At 51.7% G+C, this 19930-nt stretch overlaps 8 protein-coding genes across 8 annotated transcripts; all 8 read left to right on the top strand.

Annotated features, from left to right (window-relative positions):
• The first annotated feature begins 53 nt into the window (after window positions 1–53).
• Window positions 54–1863, top strand: BDV14DRAFT_179080 (ribosome-binding protein NMD3). Its single transcript, XM_073769690.1, has 2 exons — window positions 54–293; window positions 350–1863. The coding sequence occupies exons 1-2, from the start codon at window positions 232–234 to the stop codon at window positions 1809–1811; spliced, it is 1524 nt and encodes a 507-aa protein (XP_073625107.1). The 5' UTR covers window positions 54–231; the 3' UTR covers window positions 1812–1863.
• A 172-nt stretch (window positions 1864–2035) lies between these two features.
• BDV14DRAFT_179078 (uncharacterized protein) lies at window positions 2036–3803 on the top strand. Its single transcript, XM_073769689.1, has 2 exons — window positions 2036–2469; window positions 2558–3803. The coding sequence occupies exons 1-2, from the start codon at window positions 2213–2215 to the stop codon at window positions 3297–3299; spliced, it is 999 nt and encodes a 332-aa protein (XP_073625106.1). The 5' UTR covers window positions 2036–2212; the 3' UTR covers window positions 3300–3803.
• Window positions 3796–6869, top strand: BDV14DRAFT_179077 (putative Patatin family phospholipase). Its single transcript, XM_073769688.1, has 3 exons — window positions 3796–4280; window positions 4354–5198; window positions 5247–6869. Exons 1-3 carry the CDS (start codon window positions 3981–3983, stop codon window positions 6397–6399), a joined length of 2298 nt encoding a protein of 765 aa, XP_073625105.1. The 5' UTR covers window positions 3796–3980; the 3' UTR covers window positions 6400–6869.
• A 474-nt stretch (window positions 6870–7343) lies between these two features.
• Window positions 7344–8831, top strand: BDV14DRAFT_179075 (uncharacterized protein). The gene is made up of 2 exons (XM_073769687.1): window positions 7344–7487; window positions 7561–8831. Exon 2 carries the CDS (start codon window positions 7720–7722, stop codon window positions 8668–8670), a length of 951 nt encoding a protein of 316 aa, XP_073625104.1. The 5' UTR covers window positions 7344–7487; window positions 7561–7719; the 3' UTR covers window positions 8671–8831.
• A 643-nt stretch (window positions 8832–9474) lies between these two features.
• On the top strand, window positions 9475–10832 carry BDV14DRAFT_191805 (class I mannose-6-phosphate isomerase; the record flags this gene model as incomplete). Its single annotated transcript, XM_073771539.1, has 3 exons — window positions 9475–9513; window positions 9594–9695; window positions 9747–10832. The coding sequence occupies 3 exons, from the start codon at window positions 9475–9477 to the stop codon at window positions 10830–10832; spliced, it is 1227 nt and encodes a 408-aa protein (XP_073625103.1).
• A 707-nt stretch (window positions 10833–11539) lies between these two features.
• Window positions 11540–12519, top strand: BDV14DRAFT_203115 (uncharacterized protein; the record flags this gene model as incomplete). Its single annotated transcript, XM_073774208.1, has 2 exons — window positions 11540–11684; window positions 11750–12519. The coding sequence occupies 2 exons, from the start codon at window positions 11540–11542 to the stop codon at window positions 12517–12519; spliced, it is 915 nt and encodes a 304-aa protein (XP_073625102.1).
• A 3440-nt stretch (window positions 12520–15959) lies between these two features.
• BDV14DRAFT_203114 (uncharacterized protein) lies at window positions 15960–16775 on the top strand (the record flags this gene model as incomplete). Its single annotated transcript, XM_073774207.1, has 1 exon — window positions 15960–16775. The coding sequence occupies one exon, from the start codon at window positions 15960–15962 to the stop codon at window positions 16773–16775; it is 816 nt and encodes a 271-aa protein (XP_073625101.1).
• A 1774-nt stretch (window positions 16776–18549) lies between these two features.
• On the top strand, window positions 18550–19842 carry BDV14DRAFT_191804 (uncharacterized protein; the record flags this gene model as incomplete). Its single annotated transcript, XM_073771538.1, has 4 exons — window positions 18550–18826; window positions 18882–19145; window positions 19199–19584; window positions 19621–19842. The coding sequence occupies 4 exons, from the start codon at window positions 18550–18552 to the stop codon at window positions 19840–19842; spliced, it is 1149 nt and encodes a 382-aa protein (XP_073625100.1).
• Between the last annotated feature and the right edge of the window lie 88 nt (window positions 19843–19930).

Below are 19930 nucleotides of genomic sequence, written 5' to 3'. Positions count from 1 at the left end.
GTGGCCAATATAAGCTCTATTTGGCTGACAAGTCTTGTCTCGGAGTTTTGTATATTCCCCGCAGTGCCATTTCCGCCTCAGGCATCTAGTCTGTGATAACCAGTCACGTGCCCCTTATCGGGCCTAATCAATGACTAATGAGGGGCGAACTTTTTTTTCGATCTCGACTTGCAGATTCTCCTTCGACTCATCCCAAACCAACATTATCTTTTGACAATCAGAGAGTTCGAGATGGATATTGATACCCCGGTGCCTATGGCACCACACGACGATGGCCCTGGCGAGATCCCCACGTAAGTACCTTTTTGTCTGCCTAGCGAAATACAGTCCACTAAGACCGCTTTTTCAGAACGCTCTGCTACAACTGCGGGGCTCCTCTAGTTGGAACGACGATTTGCCCCGACTGCATGAAACTTCAGGTCGATATCTCTCAAGGAATTCAACGAGAGGCGGTTGTCAACTTCTGTCGCGACTGCGAGCGTTGGCTTCTACCACCGAACTCATGGGTAGTGGCGGCTCTCGAGTCGCGCGAGCTTTTGGCGTTGTGTTTGAAGAAACTGAAGGGCTTGAACAAAATTCGAGTGATTGATGCGGGTTTCATCTGGACCGAACCGCATTCGCGGAGAATTAAAGTCAAGCTTACGGTCCAAGACTCGGTTCAAGATGGTGTTATCCTGCAGCAGACTTTCGAGGTTATCTACATCGTCATGTACCAGCAATGTCCGGAGTGCGCGAAGTCATACACACCCAACACATGGCGCGCTTCCGTTCAAGTACGACAGCAGGTCCTTCACAAGCGAACTTTCCTCTACCTCGAGCAGCTTATCCTCAAGCACAACGCACATCAGAACACGATCAACATCAAGGAGGCCAAGAACGGCATTGACTTCTTCTTCGCTCAGCGGAATCACGCCGAGGCCTTCTTGGATTTCCTTCACTCTGCAGTACCGGTCGAAGTTTCGAAATCGCAACAGATCATTTCCGAGGATATTCACACTTCGACGAAATCGTACAAGTTCACCTACTCTGCCAAGATCGTGCCTGTCTGTAAGGACGATCTGGTCGCCGTGCCCATCAAGCTTGCGAAACAACTCGGCAATATCTCGCCGCTGCTTCTTTGCACACGCATCGGTACCTCGATCAGCTTCCTCGACCCCAACACACTTCAGACCGCCGACTTGAATTCGCGGATATACTGGCGGGCACCCTTCACATCGCTCACAGAGGCTAAGGATCTTGTCGAATTCATTGTTCTCGACGTTGAACCAACTGGGCACAACAAGGGGAAGTGGTTCCAGTCCGAAGTCACTGTCGCTAGGGCGTCCGATTTCAGCGGCGACAAGCAATATTTCACACGAACACATCTCGGCAGCATTATCCACCCAGGTGATTCCGTGCTCGGCTACATGCTGACAGGAACGAACTTCAACAACGCGCAGTTTGACGAGATCGAGTCGTCCAACACTTACAGCTCTACAATCCCAGACGTCGTCCTCGTCAAGAAATTTTACCCGAGACGCACGAAGCACACCAAGCGCAAGTGGAAGCTCAAGCGTATGGCGACTGAGCACGATCCTTACTTGCTTCCTAACAACAAGGACTCCACGGAGAACGACTTTGAGATGTTCTTGCGCGATGTTGAGGAGGATCAGGAGCTGCGCCAGACTCTTGCTCTGTATAAGAACAAGAAGCCAGATGATACTATGAGTGTGGCGGAGACGGATATGGACGATGAAGTACCGAAAATCAACATGGACGAGCTATTGGATGACTTTGACGAACTTGATATTCACGACAACATGCAGGAATAGATATGGTTAGGATGAATCAAAAGTGGCGGAATGCTGCACATTATACCCTTTACCGCACTTATTACCATAAAAACCTAGTAAACATACTTCCAAGTACTCATGTAGTACGTAATCAAAACCACCAGACAAGCTATACACAAATCCCATCACTCGCTGGCCGCTCAGCGAAAGGCAACAGCAGAAGGTCGCTCGCTGTCCACCCCACTTCGACCGTCTGGCAACTACCACACCGACCAAGACTTCCAGTCAGGGTACAACGCACGCAGCGCCAGCTCTACCAACCAGCCACCCACACCTATTGCCTGTGAAAGCAAAAGGATTGAACCGGGCGAAGCGACGGGTGCGCCTTTTGATCGTCTATCCGCGTCAAAACTTATGACTCAACACCACTCTGTCCCAGAATGTCAAATTACTACCTCCCAACACCAACCCACTCCTTCAGCATTCCGTCAATCTACGACGGCACCCAACTCTCCTGCCGAATCTATGTCCCACGCCAGCTCCAAGACCCGACGAATTCTTCGCCATGGCGCGTCCGCGGCGCAATAGTCGCACACCCCTACGCCTCACTAGGCGGTAACTATGACGATCCAGTCGTGAGCTTCGTGGGAGGCGAATTACTTGACCAGGAGTTCGTGGTGGCTACGTTTAATTTTCGGTATGGAACCTGGAACTTACTCTACTAAGTGGATGGAATCATCTTCTCGAGAGCTTGTTTGGATATGTTACTGATGCTTTGGCTCAAGCGGTGCTGGTGATTCCCAGGGAAGAACTAGTTGGACGGCGAAGCCGGAGTTGGCGGATTATGTCTCCGTTTACGGGGTTGTGATGCTTTATTTGCGTCTTTTGAGGCTGGAGTTGGGTTCTGGGTCGCGTGGGGAAGAGCCCATTCAGCTTGTTCTTGGTGGTTATTCGTATGGGTCGCTAGTTGCTTCGCATCTTCCGGGCAGTGAGGTCGTTGCGGAGCTCTTCAAGGATGGAATTCGAATTCGAGGAACACCAATTCACGAGATATCTCTCACCGCGAGAAAGATCTTTGATTTGTTGAAAGAGGAAATCAAGTCTCAGGCTCGGCCAACGAAGTCTCCATCACAAAGCATGCCATCAGATGCAAATGAGCTACAACGATCTTGTGGCATGACAACTTCATATCTACTCATATCCCCGCTCCTCCCTCCTATCAACTTATTCCTAACATTGTTCCTCGATATGTCGCTTGAAGTGGACACCCAAGGATCGGGGCACCGGAGAAAGATACCCTGCCCCAAGTCAACAGAGAAGCTCTGTGCACATCAGACCATAGCTATCTACGGAGATGAAGACACCTTTACCTCCGTAAGCAAGTTACGCAAATGGTCAGGCGAGCTGAGCGGTGTGTCTGCGGGTCTATTTCAAGCGACGGAGATTGAAGGTGCGGGACATTTCTGGAGAGAAGATGGTGTCGAGGAGGAAGCAAGACGGGCATTGCGGCTGTGGTTGCGTCAATGATTTTCATTCCAGCATCGCCTTGAACTACCAGTGTGGTGTCCTAAGCTGGGCTAAGATGGTTCACATGAGTTCGCAGATACCCCAAGCATGTGAAAGTGTCTCCCCGCATGTCCTGGTGACTACTTTTTTATATTAGTATCATACTTTCGTAGTACGCTTTTTGCTCAGCTCGACCCAAATAAGCAACAAGCTATACGATAACGGGCCCAAAGATAGTGGGAAGGTGCGACGCTGGCCTTTGGGTGGTGGGTGGCACTTGTATAAACTCGCTGACTAGGGAAAGGAGCGCGGGATGAGAGCACTTTGACATCTGGATGAGTTGGTAGAATTATGGGGTACAGCGAACCTTCGAAAAATTAAGGCGCTCATGCCTGGTTACCACTAAAAGGCAGAGGACTTGAGTTCCCCAGACTCAGAACCACGGTGCATAGTTGATCGATGCCTCTGTTAAGTGCGCGGACCGAAGCCGCTCTCCGCGATCGCTCTCGCTCGTGACCCTTTTTGGGCTCGCCTGACCCCCAGATTTTCCTCCTCTTCCCCGACTCCAGATCTCACCCCCACGTTTAATCTCGTCTTATATGTTTCTGCCTTTTTCTTGCCCTCTCCCGTCCACAAAGGTCCTTGTTATCTTTTCTCGTCCCCTGTCTGAATGGATAACCGGCTGTTGCGGTTTAAGTTGTCATGTCGCCGATCCCCGAACCGCAACTGATACTCCCCCCCGCCTGGCAGCACGGCAAGGCCAAACGCTCCAACAGCAATGCCTCGCCGAAGGACCTTCCTCGCAATGGCTATTGCAATGGATACCGCTCTCGGTTGAACCTGGAGACTGTGCCCTCGCTGGCCTCGGTCGTGCGAGGTTCACTGTCATGGGCCGGGAGCGTCTGGAACTCCGGCGACGTCATATCGAAGGAACAGGAGTATGAGGGACAAAGCACAGAGAGGGAGGATCGCATACAGGTTTTATATTTGAAGATGCGCGAGGTGAGTCGATTTTGTTATTCGTTACACTACGTTTTCGGGCCCCGGCAACTTGCTAACGCGTCTACTTCGCTAGGCCCTCTCCGCCGAAGAATGGAAAGAATGTGCCACCGAACTGGATAAACTTGAGAACAACAATGCATGGAAGGATGTCTTCGAATGCGACGACTATTTCCCTGAGCTCGTTCAAAAGCGCCTTGAGCAGCTGGAATCTGCCCGCGTTAGCTGTGATGTCAGTCGCATGCTCCATTTGCTACGGACGTCACTGAGTCGCGATCTCGGGGGTATGAGCAACGCCGCTCTCTATAAACACACGCATTTCGGTACAAAGATCCTGGTCGATAAATATATTACCACTGCGGTCCAGACGATAACGTCTCTGGTGGAGATTTCCGACGGCAACCGCTGTGATGCCGCGGAATCGAGATTCATACTGGACCAGCTGCTAGCTGCGCGACAGGCCTTTGGGCGAAGTGCGCTTCTCTTCTCGGGCGGTGCTACCTTTGGTATGAATCATATTGGTGTTTTGAAGGCGCTTTGGAAGGCAAAGCTTCTTCCGCGCATCATATCAGGCGCATCTGCCGGCAGCATTGTTTGTGCAGTTTTCTGTACCCGCAGGGAGGACGAACTCCCCGCTTTATTGGCCTCTTTCCCATTCGGCGACTTTTCTGTATTTGAGGACGAGAGTAAAGAGGAAAATATCTTTCAGAAAACGGCGCGCTTTCTCAAGCATGGTGCTTTCTTGGATATCTCGCAACTCGCCCACACCATGAGGAAGTGGCTAGGGGACATCACGTTTCAGGAAGCTTACAACCGAACGTCGAGGATTCTCAACATATGTGTTTCCTCTGCTGGGATGTATGAGCTGCCAACGCTTCTGAACTTCATAACGGCTCCTAACGTTCTCATTTGGTCTGCTGTGTAAGTGACGCCAAGCTCTGATCAAAGTGCTGCACTAACTCTCTGCAGGGCTGTCTCGTGCTCCGTCCCAATAGTATTTACGCCGTTCACACTCATGTCTAAAGATCCTCTGACAGGCGAACCGGTTCCATGGAACGACCTCCACAAGCTATACATAGACGGCTCTGTTGACGGAGATTTGCCCATGAATCGACTGGCAGAAATGTTCAACGTCAACCACTTCATCGTGTCCCAAGTCAACCCACATATTGTACCTTTTCTTCCGCGAGACGATGAACCCAAAAGTGTTGCTAGACCAACATCAAGACTCGCTCGAATTTTTCACACCGCATCGCACCTTGCAAGGGATGAAATGATGCAACGAATGTCCGCTTTAATTGACGCTGACTTCTTCTCGCATACGCTTACCAAAACCATCTCCATCATGAGTCAGAAGTATTCGGGAAACATCAACATATACCCTGAGATCCTTTATTCCCAATTCCCCCGACTTTTGAAGAATCCAACGGCAGAGTTCATGATGGACGCGACTCTTAGTGGGGAGCAAGCGACGTGGCCCAAACTCGCCCGTATTCGAAACCATTGTGCTATTGAGCTCGCCCTAGATTCCGCTATTCAAAACATGCGAGCACGAGTTGCTCTGAGCCATACTACCCGAGCAATGATGACGGAGGCAGCTTTGTTCCGCCACTCCAAGGACGGCAGCGCCGATTTTGGTGGGCATGTGAGGAGAAAGTCTTATAATCACGAGCTCGAGAAGAAAAAACGCGCAGGAAGTCCATTTGACCGTCTCGGCCTAGCAAAAGTGGGGAGGTCAATGTCCCATAGCGGGTCGAGCCAGTCGAGAGCAGACGATACGGACTGGGCTTGGATTCACCAACCTGGGCTTGAACCTCGAGGTTTGGAGTTGGTCTCTAGCAGCGAGCGCGGCATAGATGAGCGATCTGCGCAATTATATTGTGAGCATCCATTTTTCTCTCCAAACGCAGACTTCAGCCAAGAGCGCTCGAAGCCCTCGTCATCCTCGTCGTCTTTATCACCCTTACCTGAATCTCCTCAACCCATGGCCAAAGACGAAGGTGGCCGTCCATCTCGGCCTCAAACACCTAACGTAGCGGCTAGACGACACACCGTGCCGACTCAATCGTCATCCCCGCCCCGCTTATCATCGAGAATGACTTTTAGATCTCTAAACCGTTGATCTTAAACGGTCAGTCAAGCTGCGACGCAAAGTGTAAGATTATTATCCTTGTTGCTGCATGATCGGCGCGTCATCTGAACATTACCGCCCTATATTACCAAGACTATTGGTACCTCCCACCCACCCCTGATACGATTCACGATGCATGTTTACGCGATCTACGACGGTTGCTTCTATATTTGATATCCTTGCAGAGAGGGGCAGCTGGCGTCTAAATTGGAACTGAGAAACCTGGGCAGTTTACTCTGTATTATTGGCTTATTGTTTTATTATGTTTGTTTGCTCATTTCTGGCACTCTTTTACGCGAGCTTTGCATGGCGGCATTATTGGATACAACCTAGGGAGGATTACGCGTTGGCTCGAGCGCGAGCAGGGGTGCTGTCTTTCTGTCGCAGCGCAGCGCATAGACCATTACTACTGTACATTGCTAGACGAGGAATGGTTAGAATGGTTAGAGTCCTGTTATTAGTCCGTTCGGTTCCTTCGCGAGTCGCTGGCGCTTCCACATGACAACGGTCAACGGTCAACGACAATAACATTGACAGCAGACGTTAGCAGCATACAGCACAGCACTAGCAATTAGCAACAGTAAATCCACCTAATTATAGCGTTTTGGGGTAAATTGTGCAGTATGCAGTGTGCAACCGTACTAATGCCTCCTCATCACACCTCGAGCACACACTAACAAATCTAAAAATGTCAATTTAACCCGCAATACCCCAGCTAATTAGCCTGTACAACCCCCCCGTTAATCTACTTAATCTACTTAATATAGATCAATCCAGCACTTAATGCTATTAATGGAACATGGCCAAGGTCCAGGCAGGATCGTCAAGCACTAAGAGTCCGCTAATGCAGCTCCCCGCTCTGTCCGGCGGCTATTCCTCGCCTGCTGCTGTCTGACTTGTTGATGGGGGAATCACGGACTTGCTAATGTGCTGATATTGTATATCACTTGAGTAGTTTAGTTATGGAGTATTGACTGGGGTGTGTGTTAGTTGATGCTGCGCTTTGCTGACCCGGCAGGACAAGCAAACTTGGCCCGGTCTGAATTAGAACGAGCTGGAGGCAGTAGGCACTTGGTAAGGTATATCTTACCCAGGGCCCCTCCCGTGCCCACTCGGCGATCAAACAGCTTGGCTGACTTCTGAGTGTCCAAGCTTGGGCTTAGTGTTGACTTGAGACTTGAGATCCTTTGGATCCTGAAGGAAGCAGCTCTCTTGCTTACTGTCTTCTCTTACTCTTACTATATCCATTGTTCGAGCACGTCCTCTGTCTTGCTTGACGGTTTGAGGACTACATACTTGCTGCCTATCAATATGTCTCTCAACCGCTTTCGACACACGAACACCTCCTCCTCCAACAAGCCGCTCTTCGAGATCTCGCTCCCCGCTGCGCCAAAACCTACCCACTCCCGCGCTCTATACAAGCATTCTCGCGTGAAGGTCGCCTCACCGAGCACCAGCTTCGAGGACACAGACGACGATGTCATTCCTCTAACGGGGTCATCTATATCCTCTCACTCATCGAAATCATCTACGTCCTCATCATCAGGAGACTCAGCCTCAGCCTCGGGCTCCCTCTCCCTCCCCGTCTCCCGCAACAACTCCTTCAAAATGAAAACGCTCGACCCGCGCCGGTTATCAATGCGCTTGAAGAGCAGTACCATCTCAACCACAAGCCGACCAAATAGCCCTCTCTCCAGCGCCTCCCGCGACATAAACGCCGACAACAATAGCACCACCTTCACGACCAACCGCGCACACACAGACCCTCTCCCTTTCCCATCATCAACCTCCTCCTCAGCAGGAAGAGCAGATTTTGTATACAAGCCCATCCGCCGAACAGACTATACAACCGTCGTAGCCGAAACAGCTACCACCCAGAACCCCATCCAAAACCCCAACCGAGTCCCTCTCTCATCCGCCTCTCCATCCCGCTACCAATACAACTACATCTCAGGACGAGCCGGAAGCAGTGGGAAAGAAAGACAAGCTCTGGGCCTCCCACTCGCCCCCCGACCACGAGATAGATCTCGAATTAGGGCACGCGCACAAGCGCACTATGCGCTCCACGACGACGAAGACGATGATCCGTATAATGATCTTGATGGCGGCTATATTCCTTCTTCCTCTTCACGAGGGCATGAATATGCGATGCCTGCTCCTGTGTTAGAATCGTCTGCTTCTGCGGCGGAGAGGAAAAGGGTTAAGGCCGCGAGACGGTTGACGACTGTAATGGTTCCTGATGCGGAGGATATTTATGGATGATTACCTAGAGATATGAATCATGATGTTGCATGTGAAAAGAGCATAAATAATGTGTGGCTTTGCTTTGTTATTCTGCTGGTTTAGCGATTTTGGTTTTATACATTATTTGGCGATATATTATTGTTAATGAGGTTGGCAGTCTGATGTTCGTTATTGGGAAGGTGCGGAGGGTCGTGCCTTCCCGAGTTAGAGTCAGAATATATAATGAAACCACCACTTCTCTAACCTCTCTACTACCATCATTTTACACCTATTCCGATTTGGACCTCATCAACAGGATAAGCACTAATTCTCACTTCATGAGTCCTCAGAACAGGCCAAAAACTTAGAGCCATGATGACTCGTGTGAACAGTCTTCATCGCTGTCGTGGCTGCCAAATCTGACGTCAATCTGACGCGCCCCAGATTCTCACCCACGCCCATCCGGCCGAGCCACAACCCTGCCTGACAACCTGATCAACGACTGAGTCGAGTTCATGGAATGATGGAATCCATGGAAGTGGATCGCTCGATTGCTTTCTCAGCAGTCAGTGCAACGTACTCGAATGGCCCGGGCGGTCTCGGCTTGCGTTCGCCGACGGGCCATGACGTTGGGCTTGACGGAGGCTACATAAGCTTAAACCCCATCTCCAGATCCCGCAACGTCCTCAAGGTCGTTATTCTAAAACATTAACATTAACCCCGGACTGTCATTCGGTTTACTATTACGTTATTTTTTTTCTTTTTCTTGGATCCACTGTTTTACCTCTTGACGATTGACGATTCGAGTTCTATTGGATTGAGGTATACTAAGGCCGAACAAGGATGTTAGATCAAGTAGTTCAGCTTAAGTGCGGTGTTAAGGTGTGCGCCTGTCTATCTATTTGATTCTTCACGGGTCCTCGCTTCATCTATTCTTGACAAATGCTAACCCGTATCTACAGCATGACCCATGGGGCAAGCAGGGGAAAGAGTCCTTAGCCGGGAACCTCTGGGCTAAAACGCCAGGCTCAAGTGGCGTATCAGACAATGAGCGATACTCCGAGGTGCGCCTTACCATTTCTATTCCAGACATGAATATACTAATTATATACTAGATGTGGATGGGCACATACCCCACCGTCCCAGCACGTCTCCTCTGCACAGGCGAAACCCTAGATACATATCTCAAACGCAAGCCCGAGCTCGTTGGCCTCGACGTGCGCAAGCGCTTCACAAACGGCCTCCCCTTCCTACCAAAGGTGCTCTCATTCGACAAGGCCCTACCATTGCAAGTGCACCCAGACAAGCGCCTCGCCGAAAAACTCAACCTGCAAGACCCCGAAAACTTCGGCGACGCCAACCACAAGCCCGAAATCGCAGTTGCACTCTCTGAATTCGAGCTCTTTGCCGGCTTCAAACCACTAAAGGACATCGAGGCCCTTATGTCTCTAGCCCCACTGAAGCAACTCATCCCATCAAACGCATCCGCTAACTTCGACGATGAACTCCTCCGCAACATCTGTCTCAAGTTCCTACAACTCGAGCCGGACGTCGTCTCATCAACGGTAAAGGGCCTCCTAAGTCTCCCCACTGAAGAATTCAAGACCAAAAACCACGAATACGTCCCCGGACTCCTGGACCGCATCGCAAAGCAGTACTCACCCTCGGACAACGGCGCCCTCGTCGCCGTCCTCCTAATGAACTACATGGTCCTCCAACCCGGCGACGCAGTCTGCGTCCCCGCAGATAGCATCCACGCGTACCTAAAGGGCGATATATTGGAATGCATGGCGCGCAGCGACAACGTCCTAGCCACAGGTTTCTGCCCGCGCCCAGACCGGCACAACGCAGAGCTCTTCTCCCGCGCACTGTCATTCAAACCGCATAACATCGACCAGGCGACACTACCATCTAAGAAGAGCAGTAAGGGTGAAATGGGCAAAACCGTCGAGTACGCGCCGCCATTCAGCGAGTTCAATGTTCTTGCTACAAGGCTTAAGAGTGGTGAAGAGGAGAGGCACAGGGCTATTGAGGGACCGAGTATCCTTGTTGTGACGAGCGGGAATGGCGAGATGGTTGTGCAGGAGAACAAGTTGGATTTGCATGAGGGCGCGGTGTATTTTGTTGGTGCGGGGGTTGGGCTTGAGATTAGTAGTAGGGAGGGGGTTGAGGTGTTTAGGCCTTATGCTGAGTCTGAGTAGGTTAACTAACCAACAACAACCAACGATACGAAGTATGTATACATCACAACAATGAGATAGCGGTTACTGTACTACTACTTCATGTACAACAGTTTCAAAAATCGGTGTCAAGTAAATTGCTCGGCCGAACCGGAACCAACAGCAGCAGCGGCAAAGAAAGACAGCTAATTAGCTAAAAGTCACCTACTATTTTGGTCGCCCCAACTCTGCATCTCCAATCCTTCACAGAATCCAGGCGCTTGCGATCTGACTTTACAAGCTAGCGCCCTCTAGCGTCACCTGTCAACTTGCACTGACGTCCAATCGATGGCAGCTTGCAGCCCAAAAAAAGCAACGAGCTACAGTCCCAGTCCCGATCGGTGCGTCGTTTGGCAGCTTTATCTGCACTGATCTCGCCAATGGGGCGCTATTTTTGGGCATTTGGGACATTTGGCTTCGTTTCAGATTCCAACTCAATCTTCGGTCGGCGATTAAAATAACAGCATAGGTCGTTGTTCGTGTTAGCCTCATTGCCATGGCGGGTGCCGTTAAGGGTCTTCATAAGGCGGGGATGCTGCATCTGGTCTGCTGAGCTTTGAATTGCTACTGCTACTGTTGCTGCAGTAAGCTTGAGCTTCAGGCTTTGTGCTGTCTGTCGTCGGTGCTGAGTGGTCTGCTTGACTCACCCCTTGTCCATAACCTGCTTGCTCTATGCTGTCGCCGTCGCCATGTTCCTCCTTTTCGCTCGCGCCGACAACTCGGGTTACTCGGTGTCCACCAAAGCAGATCAGGCGACAGACGACAACCATGATTCGAACAAGACGACCCAGATCATCATCGGTGTTGTTGTCGGTGGCGTTGCTGCCATTGCCAGTGCGTTTCAGCGCCCACAGTTGGAGACCTACACCAGGTCGGCGGCTAACATTTGGTCTCTCTAGTCACCGCGGGAATCATCTTCTTCCTCATCAAGAAACGAAAATGGGACCGCCTTCGACATTGTGAGGAACGGTTGATTGACTATCAGCTCGCAACGGGGTACTCATCCAAGCTGCAGTCTCGGTCCGTCACCCCCGAAGACTACCTGAGTATGATGACCTCGCCTCCGCCGACGTCCACGACAGCACCGTACCCATACAATGCAGAAGTAGTAGTACCAGGCCAAGCACAGGAACAGCGACCTGGCTCCAGGGCAAGGGGAATGTCCGCACCGGCCGCGACGACCCTGTCGACCGCTGCCCGCGTTCACTCGCCAGAGTCCCCGCCTCCTGCATATCAAACCCTCCATCCACGCTATGACCCTTCGCGCTACTCGCACATGAGCACACGGTTTTCATCATCGTTCGACATGCCGCGATCAAGTACGAGTAACTTTGCAAGCAATGCCAATAGGAACACAAGGGGGTTGTCGTTTTCCGGAATACTATCGGGTCATAGTTATAACCCCAGTATGGAGGCCAGACCGGAGTCATCAATGTTGTCCCAACAAGGGGCGCAGTATCAACCGTCCCAGTATCAGCCTGGACCAGCCTCATCGGCTTACACTCCGGCTTCCAACTGGCACTCGTCGTCACAAGCCGCGACAACACCAGCAGGGCCATCAGTATCGAACAACACGTCGACTGAGGGCTCAGACCAAAGCTCAGGATCCGCGGAACGAGGCCCTCGCCGACCCAAGCCGGTCCTGTCTCGTCTCATCACAAATCTCTGATGCACCGAGAATCGTCTTTGCTTGAATGTTTCTCTGGGTAGGCTATCTGAGCGGAATCTTTTCATAAGTTAGCGGATTGGAGTTTGGAGTACGGATATTGAAAACATTGCTGGTTTGCTTTCTTTTTGGATTTGAGATATCCCGAGGCAGACTTACCTTGTCTTTCGTTCAGATCTAGGTCAGGTTGAGGATAATGATAATGGATCATGGATTCCTTCTCAAAACAGCATGCGCTTTGCTAATCCGTTGTCTCCGTAGGTTTTCGTAGCACAGGTTCCGACCAAAGCCATCCGCCCAGCCAAGTATCATCAGATAAGGACACTGAGCCGGCGACAGTGGAAATTCACAAACGAGACAAATGCACTAGCTAAAAGTGATGGTAAATGACTGATGTGCTTCCGGTTGATATAATGAGTGGGACGCTGTCGATGCTTGCACACAAGACTTATTTCACACTTCACAAAATACTGGCGCCGCGTCCAGGCCTGGAACCTATGTGGGTAGGGTGCGTCAAACCACCGGAGTCGACGATGCCCAAACCAAATGCTTCTAATCACAATGTGATTGTCGCCGTGTGACAAAAGGTTTCATCTGAAAGACGGAAGAGAGGTTGGGCTTCAAAGCGGAGACCCTAGGGGGTCATTCCTCCTCGCCGTCGAAGCGGACGCGGGACTTCTCTTCGGCTCCATACGGTCTGGAACGGTCGACGAGGCAGATTTAGGAGCCTGGATAACCTGAATGGATCTGGGGCTGTCTGTTGCTATTCCAGATTCACAGTGATTGCATGAAGGAAAGCGACAAAGAAGATGAGGGGAAGGCAGTGTTCAGCTCATGCAAGTAATGGTATGATTGCCTACAACGTACGATGGATGGTGCACAGAGATCTCATACTCGGGGAAATAAGATGGCAAGTATAGGACAAGGGGGAAAGTGATTGTTGGAGTTAAGATTGACCAGCAGGACAATCGACCAAGCCATGATCCTTGATGGTATTGTTCTTTGGAACTTCAATTATCCAGATAGGACTGGTTGATGTTAGCGCCGCCAGCGCAGGTTAGGAAGGTGTGAACAAGCACCTCTACGCGACTACATGACTACGACGATACAACAACCTCTTGGAAGGCAAGAGCCGCCCGGAATATCGCATCGAGACTGAGACAATCGCTCTTTCGTGATCTGCGCAGGATCTGTTCTTTGTCACTATCACCTGGCCCTAAGTGACTAAGTCTCTTGGCCTGGAACAAGCGCCGCCGGGCCCATGCAGGTCCTACCCATTCTGGGGCACTCGGATGTCTTCCATGAGCGGCAAAGACCGAACGCCTGATACGGGACTGGCCTATAATATTCCGAAGATCTTGTCACTTTTGAGTCAACTTTTCAAGAGTAACTTACCCCATCAGGCCGGAGTCCAAAGGCGGACCAAGTTCCTATGCCCTCGGCTATCGGAGATGAAAACGGGAGATAAACCGAAAAAGCCGTTTGCGAGAAAAGAGCGCAGGAAGAGACGGAGACAGAGATCTGCCTGAGAAGGAAGAGCACGGGTACTTCTGGTCTACCTACTCTGTAGTACCTACCATGGACATCCTGGTCACTGGTGGTTGCACTGGTCGGGCCGGGTCGCTTTGTCTTGTCCAACCCAAGCTCAACATCTTCGAGCCCCAAACAGCCCCAGGCAAGCGTTGCATCAGTCCAAGGTCAAGCGCTGTGATGAGCGAGACTACTCGGATAATTAGTCGAAGTGGAACCACTAAGCTAGCCCCTGCGAGTCGCTGATACCAGATGTCAAGCTTGGACAGTGGACCGTGGACACGGCTCGGAGCGCCAGGGGAGCAAAGCGAGTGCAAATCAATCGATCTACACAGGCCAGCTTCCCCACTAGAGCACTGGGCAATGCGCTTGTGGCTTGCACAACGCTGGCCTGTCCGAATTCGCGTGCATGCACAAATGCTTAACCTTTAATGAACGTGCCGCTACCCGGTGGATTCTGCTGCGTAGTGATTTGAACTCGTAGTGGTGAAGAGGAAAGAGATGGTGCTGGTGAGTTGGAGATGACAGCAACAATCTAAAGACTAACAGATCGACAGTCCGTGCGGGTCCAGTGCCATCGCTCCCAACTGGGAAAGTGCTCTGGTCTCTTTTCAACTCCCACCGCAGACAAGCATTGCAACTTGCAAGCCATCTTCCTGAATATTCACTCTTCAGCCGGTCGAGGTCATTTTAGTCGCCGAAACACTGAGCAAGACTCACGACGGAGAGGAGCATTAAGAGCTCCTCATAAAATGGACGAATCTCACTGCTGCTCGACGATCATCCGGTGCTTGTCAGGGCAGTCCAGGCCAGTCAGAGAGCTTGCTTTCTGTTGGATCTAACAATTGCGGCGACTTTCTACTGGCAGACCCCCCTGGTCGAGGCTTTTTCTCTTTCATCCAACTCTCCACTCAGACCCTGGTCTTCGGCCCTCCATGTCATCTCCATTCTTTTCATGTTGCATCGCAGGGAAATTCTGCCCCGATTCAAGTCCTGTGATGAGGCCCAATCCCTGCTCTCCAGCAACGAAGCGCTGTGCCAAGAAGACCACCGGCCTGCCTGCAGAAATTCCTCCGCTTGGTCCTGTAAGTCTCCTTCGTCATGCACCTTGACTGCGCCGCAACTTTTTGCACACCCCCTCTTTTCCTCGGCCAAACGAGGGCCATCTCAGACTGTCTTTCAAACTTTCAGTATCTGCCTGCAGTGCCTTGCTGAGTTCTCTTGCTGAATCTGGCAGGATAATCAAGCTTACCGCTGTTGGTGGCGCTCACCTCCCGCCGCGATGCCTGGATTCAGCGTATTATCCCGGGTGATCCCCAGTGGCGCTGCCCTTCCCCTCCAATTCCAAATTCCTGCCGACAACGACTCAAGTTGCGCAATGAGACACAGTGGATGCTGACCAGACTGTCGGGCCCGGGACACGTCTCCCTTCTTCCGTCATCGTCCCATCGTCCCTAGTTTGTCCGGCTTCTCCTGTTTTGAACTGCTATCGTGGAGATCGCTGATGTGCGCCTGTCATCCATGACCTGCCCACCGACGTGTTTTCTCTTCGCTCTTTTTTTTTTTCGCGGTCCCTGGTGGATTATGCTTTGATAGAAGCTTATCCCATGCAGAAGGTTGGCGTTGCCGCACCCTTATATTGCTTCTGCTCTTTCATGCCGGCTTGGGCCCCAACTGGACAGAGGCTATCAACCGTCGCGGGGGGCAGACCCCGTACATAACTACGTGGTGAAGGTGCATGTGGTTCTCTTCCACCATCCCTGTCTCCTTACCTGACATGCTTCACGACCCTTTTCAGCCTACCTACATAGACTGTGATCACTACTACTCTCCATGTGCTTCACTGCGGGCTCATGTTGACCGAGTCCTCGTCTTTTCCAGGCTTCCACCACATGAAGAACCCGCTCAGAATCATGACGGCTATCATACAGAGAATCCGGAGAAAGCGCAAGGTCTCCTCAGAGCTTGACTCGCGCTGGGGTGATGTGGCCATCTCATCTCCCAACGAAGGCTCGTGGAGCCAGTATGGCGGAGGCTCCGCGAGAACCAGCCCAGTATCGTTCGACCACGGTCGTGGACATGGACCGAAACAAAATCCCGGGGATCACTCCCACTCATACATCTACACCAATGGCGCTGCCCCCTCAGAGAGCCCGAAAGAGATGTCGCCGAACTCATTAAACATGCCTACGGGTTACTACGATGCGAAACTACGACGGCAAGCCAAGACGAAGAGCCGTCCTCCCAAAGCGCAGCCAGTCCAACCCAAGCATATAACTCTCCCAAAAGCCTGGGAAGAGAAGAAATTCGGCGACAATCCGGCCGACGAAGCCGGCGACGACGTCTGCTCGCTTGGATCCCCACGAGGACGGCGAGGAACAGACGACGCCAACTCGCGCGGGTCAAAGTCACCCCCATTATCAGTTACGTCTCGAATGCGGCGCTTCAGCAGCCAAAGCACAGGCACAGAACCGATATTCTCAGTCCCCGGCACAGCGAGCTCGCAGCGAACGAGCTTCAGCGTCGACGATCCACGACTCGCGCGACATACACCGCACCACGATAAGAAGACTCCGCCTCCCCTTCCGCTGGGCTTGCTCCCCCAGACCCAAGTCCAGAGGAACACAGGTACAGACACAAGCACAGACACAAACATCAAAGTTCACAACGCGGGGCCGATCCCTGCATCTCAAGAACTGGTGCCTTCGTACGACGACCTGTATGGTTGAGGCAAGCAATAAGAGAACAGGGGTCGTTCTTTGTTTGCTGATATTAGCTTTTCCGTCGACCACGATATCCAGTTGTGCGACGGAATGACCCGAGTCATGAACCAACCAACCAAACCAGGCCAACCCGGCCTAACTGACCAATTTATGCTGATGCTGCCCACGCTGCCCACGTTCTTTGTGCAATCTCCTCTTTGCTTTTATTTTCTCTTTTGTTCCTAGTTGGTTTGATTCTTAGGCTACAGCGATGATACAACCTGCATAATGGCGTTCATGGTTATCGGGCTTGGGGGGCTGTTTGTTTGCGATTGTCGATTACCGATTAACATTCCTTGTACTTTTGGCCACGGGCCACAGTGATACGACGGGTGACGGAGCAGAGACCGAAAACGAGGGGTTAGCTTTAGCCCAGAATTCGAGTATCTAGTCTAACACTACGTAGTAACTACCTACTACTACCTAACTATCTATCTATCTACCTACAAGCAAAACAAACCCTGTCTTTAATCTAGCTACTGGCTACCTAAAAGTCTTGCTTAATATTGGCTAGACCAATAACGGATAACCGTAATTCTGCTCATCGTTCCGCGCCCGTGACAATGATCTTCGTCAGTGGTTGACTGTTTTAGTTGTTTCATGGCATCATTCTCGAATTCCATATTGACTTTGACACTTCCGCCACAAACGCTCACCTCCAATCGACCGCTTGACAGTTTAGCCATGATTTGAGATAATTGATTTTAGCCGAACTTTCATATCTTGAAAGAAAGGCCGTCAAAGTTCGCTCATCACAGACTCCGGCGCCAAGGGCAGATGCCTCTCAGCCAATGAACGTGCATAAACGCGCATAAGCACAGAGGGCCCTTTGCCGTCCACCAATCAGATCCCATGACCGGGCTGCAGTGTTGTCACATCACACTCCCCGCCAACGCCCAATCCCCCAACCTCCAGTCCTCCATCACCCCCGTCACACTCGCTCTTCGCACCCCTGTTGATAGCCCGGGGATATGATTAGTTGAGTCCTTGCATGGCCCGCCCGTGAGGGGCATTGGCGGGATGCAGGACTGCTGCTAGCGTGAGGTGCAAGGTGCGGTGCCATTGCAAGGTGCAGCGAGTTAGCAACAGCTAGCTCTTGTCTCCAGTTGTTGATTGCGACTGCCACTGCCACTGCGACTCTGGATCCATCCCCCAGCGTTCGTTCATCTGTGTGATCGCACGACGGGGCGGGACTTGATAGCCACTGGGCATTGACCGATCAAGTCTTGACTTCCATGACTTGACGGAGCTTGGGCCCTGTGCCGCGAACCGAATCAATCAAGAGACTCCATTCTCCAAGAGTTCAAGTCAATCAGTTGAGGCCGATCGCACCATCCGGGCTTTTATCAGTTCCTGTTCTCGCTCGCTTGGTTGTCTTGGTTGTCTTGCTTGCTCGCTCGCTTCGAAGCTCACAAGGGTATCCCGGATCGCCCAGATTCAGACAGCCAGTGTTCAGATTCCAGTTCACTCTCGAGATGCCTCTTGGGCGCTGATCGTGCGACTCGAGTCTTACCTACCTTAAGAATTGGATGCTGGCTGGTTTCGACCCCAACCTACCTGCCAATCTCGTTCTTACATACATACCACTCTGGATCCGGTTCAGTCGCAGTTGCGTCTCTATTATAGAGCGGGTGTGCGCAGTGAGGCTTCGATGCTGAGGAGTTAGTCTCCGCTTGCTTCTCGTTTGCTTGCTGTGCAGCGTCTGTCGTTATTGTATTGTCATTTCGTTGACGGCCATAAAATGGTTTCGCCGGCCGTAGCCTCGAGATGGGCGAGTCGAGGTCTCGGTCTTCTCCAACTCGGGCAGCTTGCTTCGGCCATTCGAACGACGCCTGGTTCGCCGTGTGAGAGCTCCTGCAGTCCGACAAACGATACGCTGCCGTCGGAAATTGTCTGTTTGGATAATGATTTTTCGAACACTGATACCGGACGACGGTTCAAAGAGTGCATCAGTTGCCAGCTGGAAAGTACCTTTACTGATGATATCTCAAATGAATCGGATGTCGAGTGGGGCCTCTGTATGTCCGACCTGTGTCTGGTAGATTGATCAGTGAACTAACGTTGAACACATAGACAACCTTCGATTCGCCTTCTCATCGTGCGTCTATGGCTACCCCGAGAAAGTGGCCGACATCTCGAATCCGTGTCCAGTCGCATGCGAAGACCTAGAATCACCAATCGAATTTCAGCTGACCAATCCCTCCGGTGAGAACCTCGAGACATGGTGCGACACGGCCTCCTTCGCCGATAACGAGGTCTCCGACTGCGGCAAATGCTATAACCTCACTCAGACGACGAGAGCTGACGGGGCGGGTAGCCAGGTGTACATGGCCAACTGTATGTCCAACTTTCCAAATGCCTCCAAGCACTTACTGACATGGTCGTTTCAGTCCTTGAATCCCTCCGCTACAACTGCCACTTCCAAACCCCCACAGAGGAAGAATTCCCCATCACCCCAGCCCGCATCTTCACCGAGTCCCTCCTCCCCTCCTCAACAGCCAACCTTATCTCCGGTAGCGGCGGCACAGACAACCTTGCTCTCGTAATCGCCATGCCGATTCTCGGGTTCGTGATCCTCTGCTGTCTCCTAGCACTCGGCTGCTTCTTCTTCATCCGCTCGCGCCGCAAGAAGGCCCGTCGCCTGCGACAACCGGGGCACCTGCATGCCCGCTGGAACGACACTGGCATTAGTACCCCACAGTGGGCGATGGAATACCCCGCGCAGGCGCAGGGTATGCGCAGTATGTACAATAATCCGGCGATGTACTCCCCACAGGTGATGTATAACTCGCCGCAACCGGAATTTGCGCAGTATACACCCGGCATGGGATCAGGGTTTGGGTTTGTTGATAGTGATGGGCGAGGACAGGAGGTCGGATATTCGTATTCTTCGAGCAAGGTGCCCGAGCCAGTGATTGCGAGTCCTTCGACAGCGTACTCGCCTGAGGAGAAGGGACAACAGACGAATCAGATGTATTTCCCGCCGCCGCTACAGCCGGGCAGTGGGAATGGGAAGATGCGGCAGACGGATTGAGTTGTTTCCCTCAGTCAAAGCAATCCACATATGTAATTATTGACCGTGAAGTTGTGCTGTGCTGTGTTGTGTTTTGCTGTAACCCTCA

The sequence above is a fragment of the Aspergillus stella-maris genome, assembly GCF_047715825.1.
Source record: "Aspergillus stella-maris strain CBS 113639 unplaced genomic scaffold BDV14scaffold_55, whole genome shotgun sequence".
In the NCBI taxonomy this organism is placed as follows: domain Eukaryota; kingdom Fungi; phylum Ascomycota; class Eurotiomycetes; order Eurotiales; family Aspergillaceae; genus Aspergillus; species Aspergillus stella-maris.
Note: the sequence above shows the minus strand (reverse complement) of the source record. Positions and strands in the feature narration are given on the sequence as shown.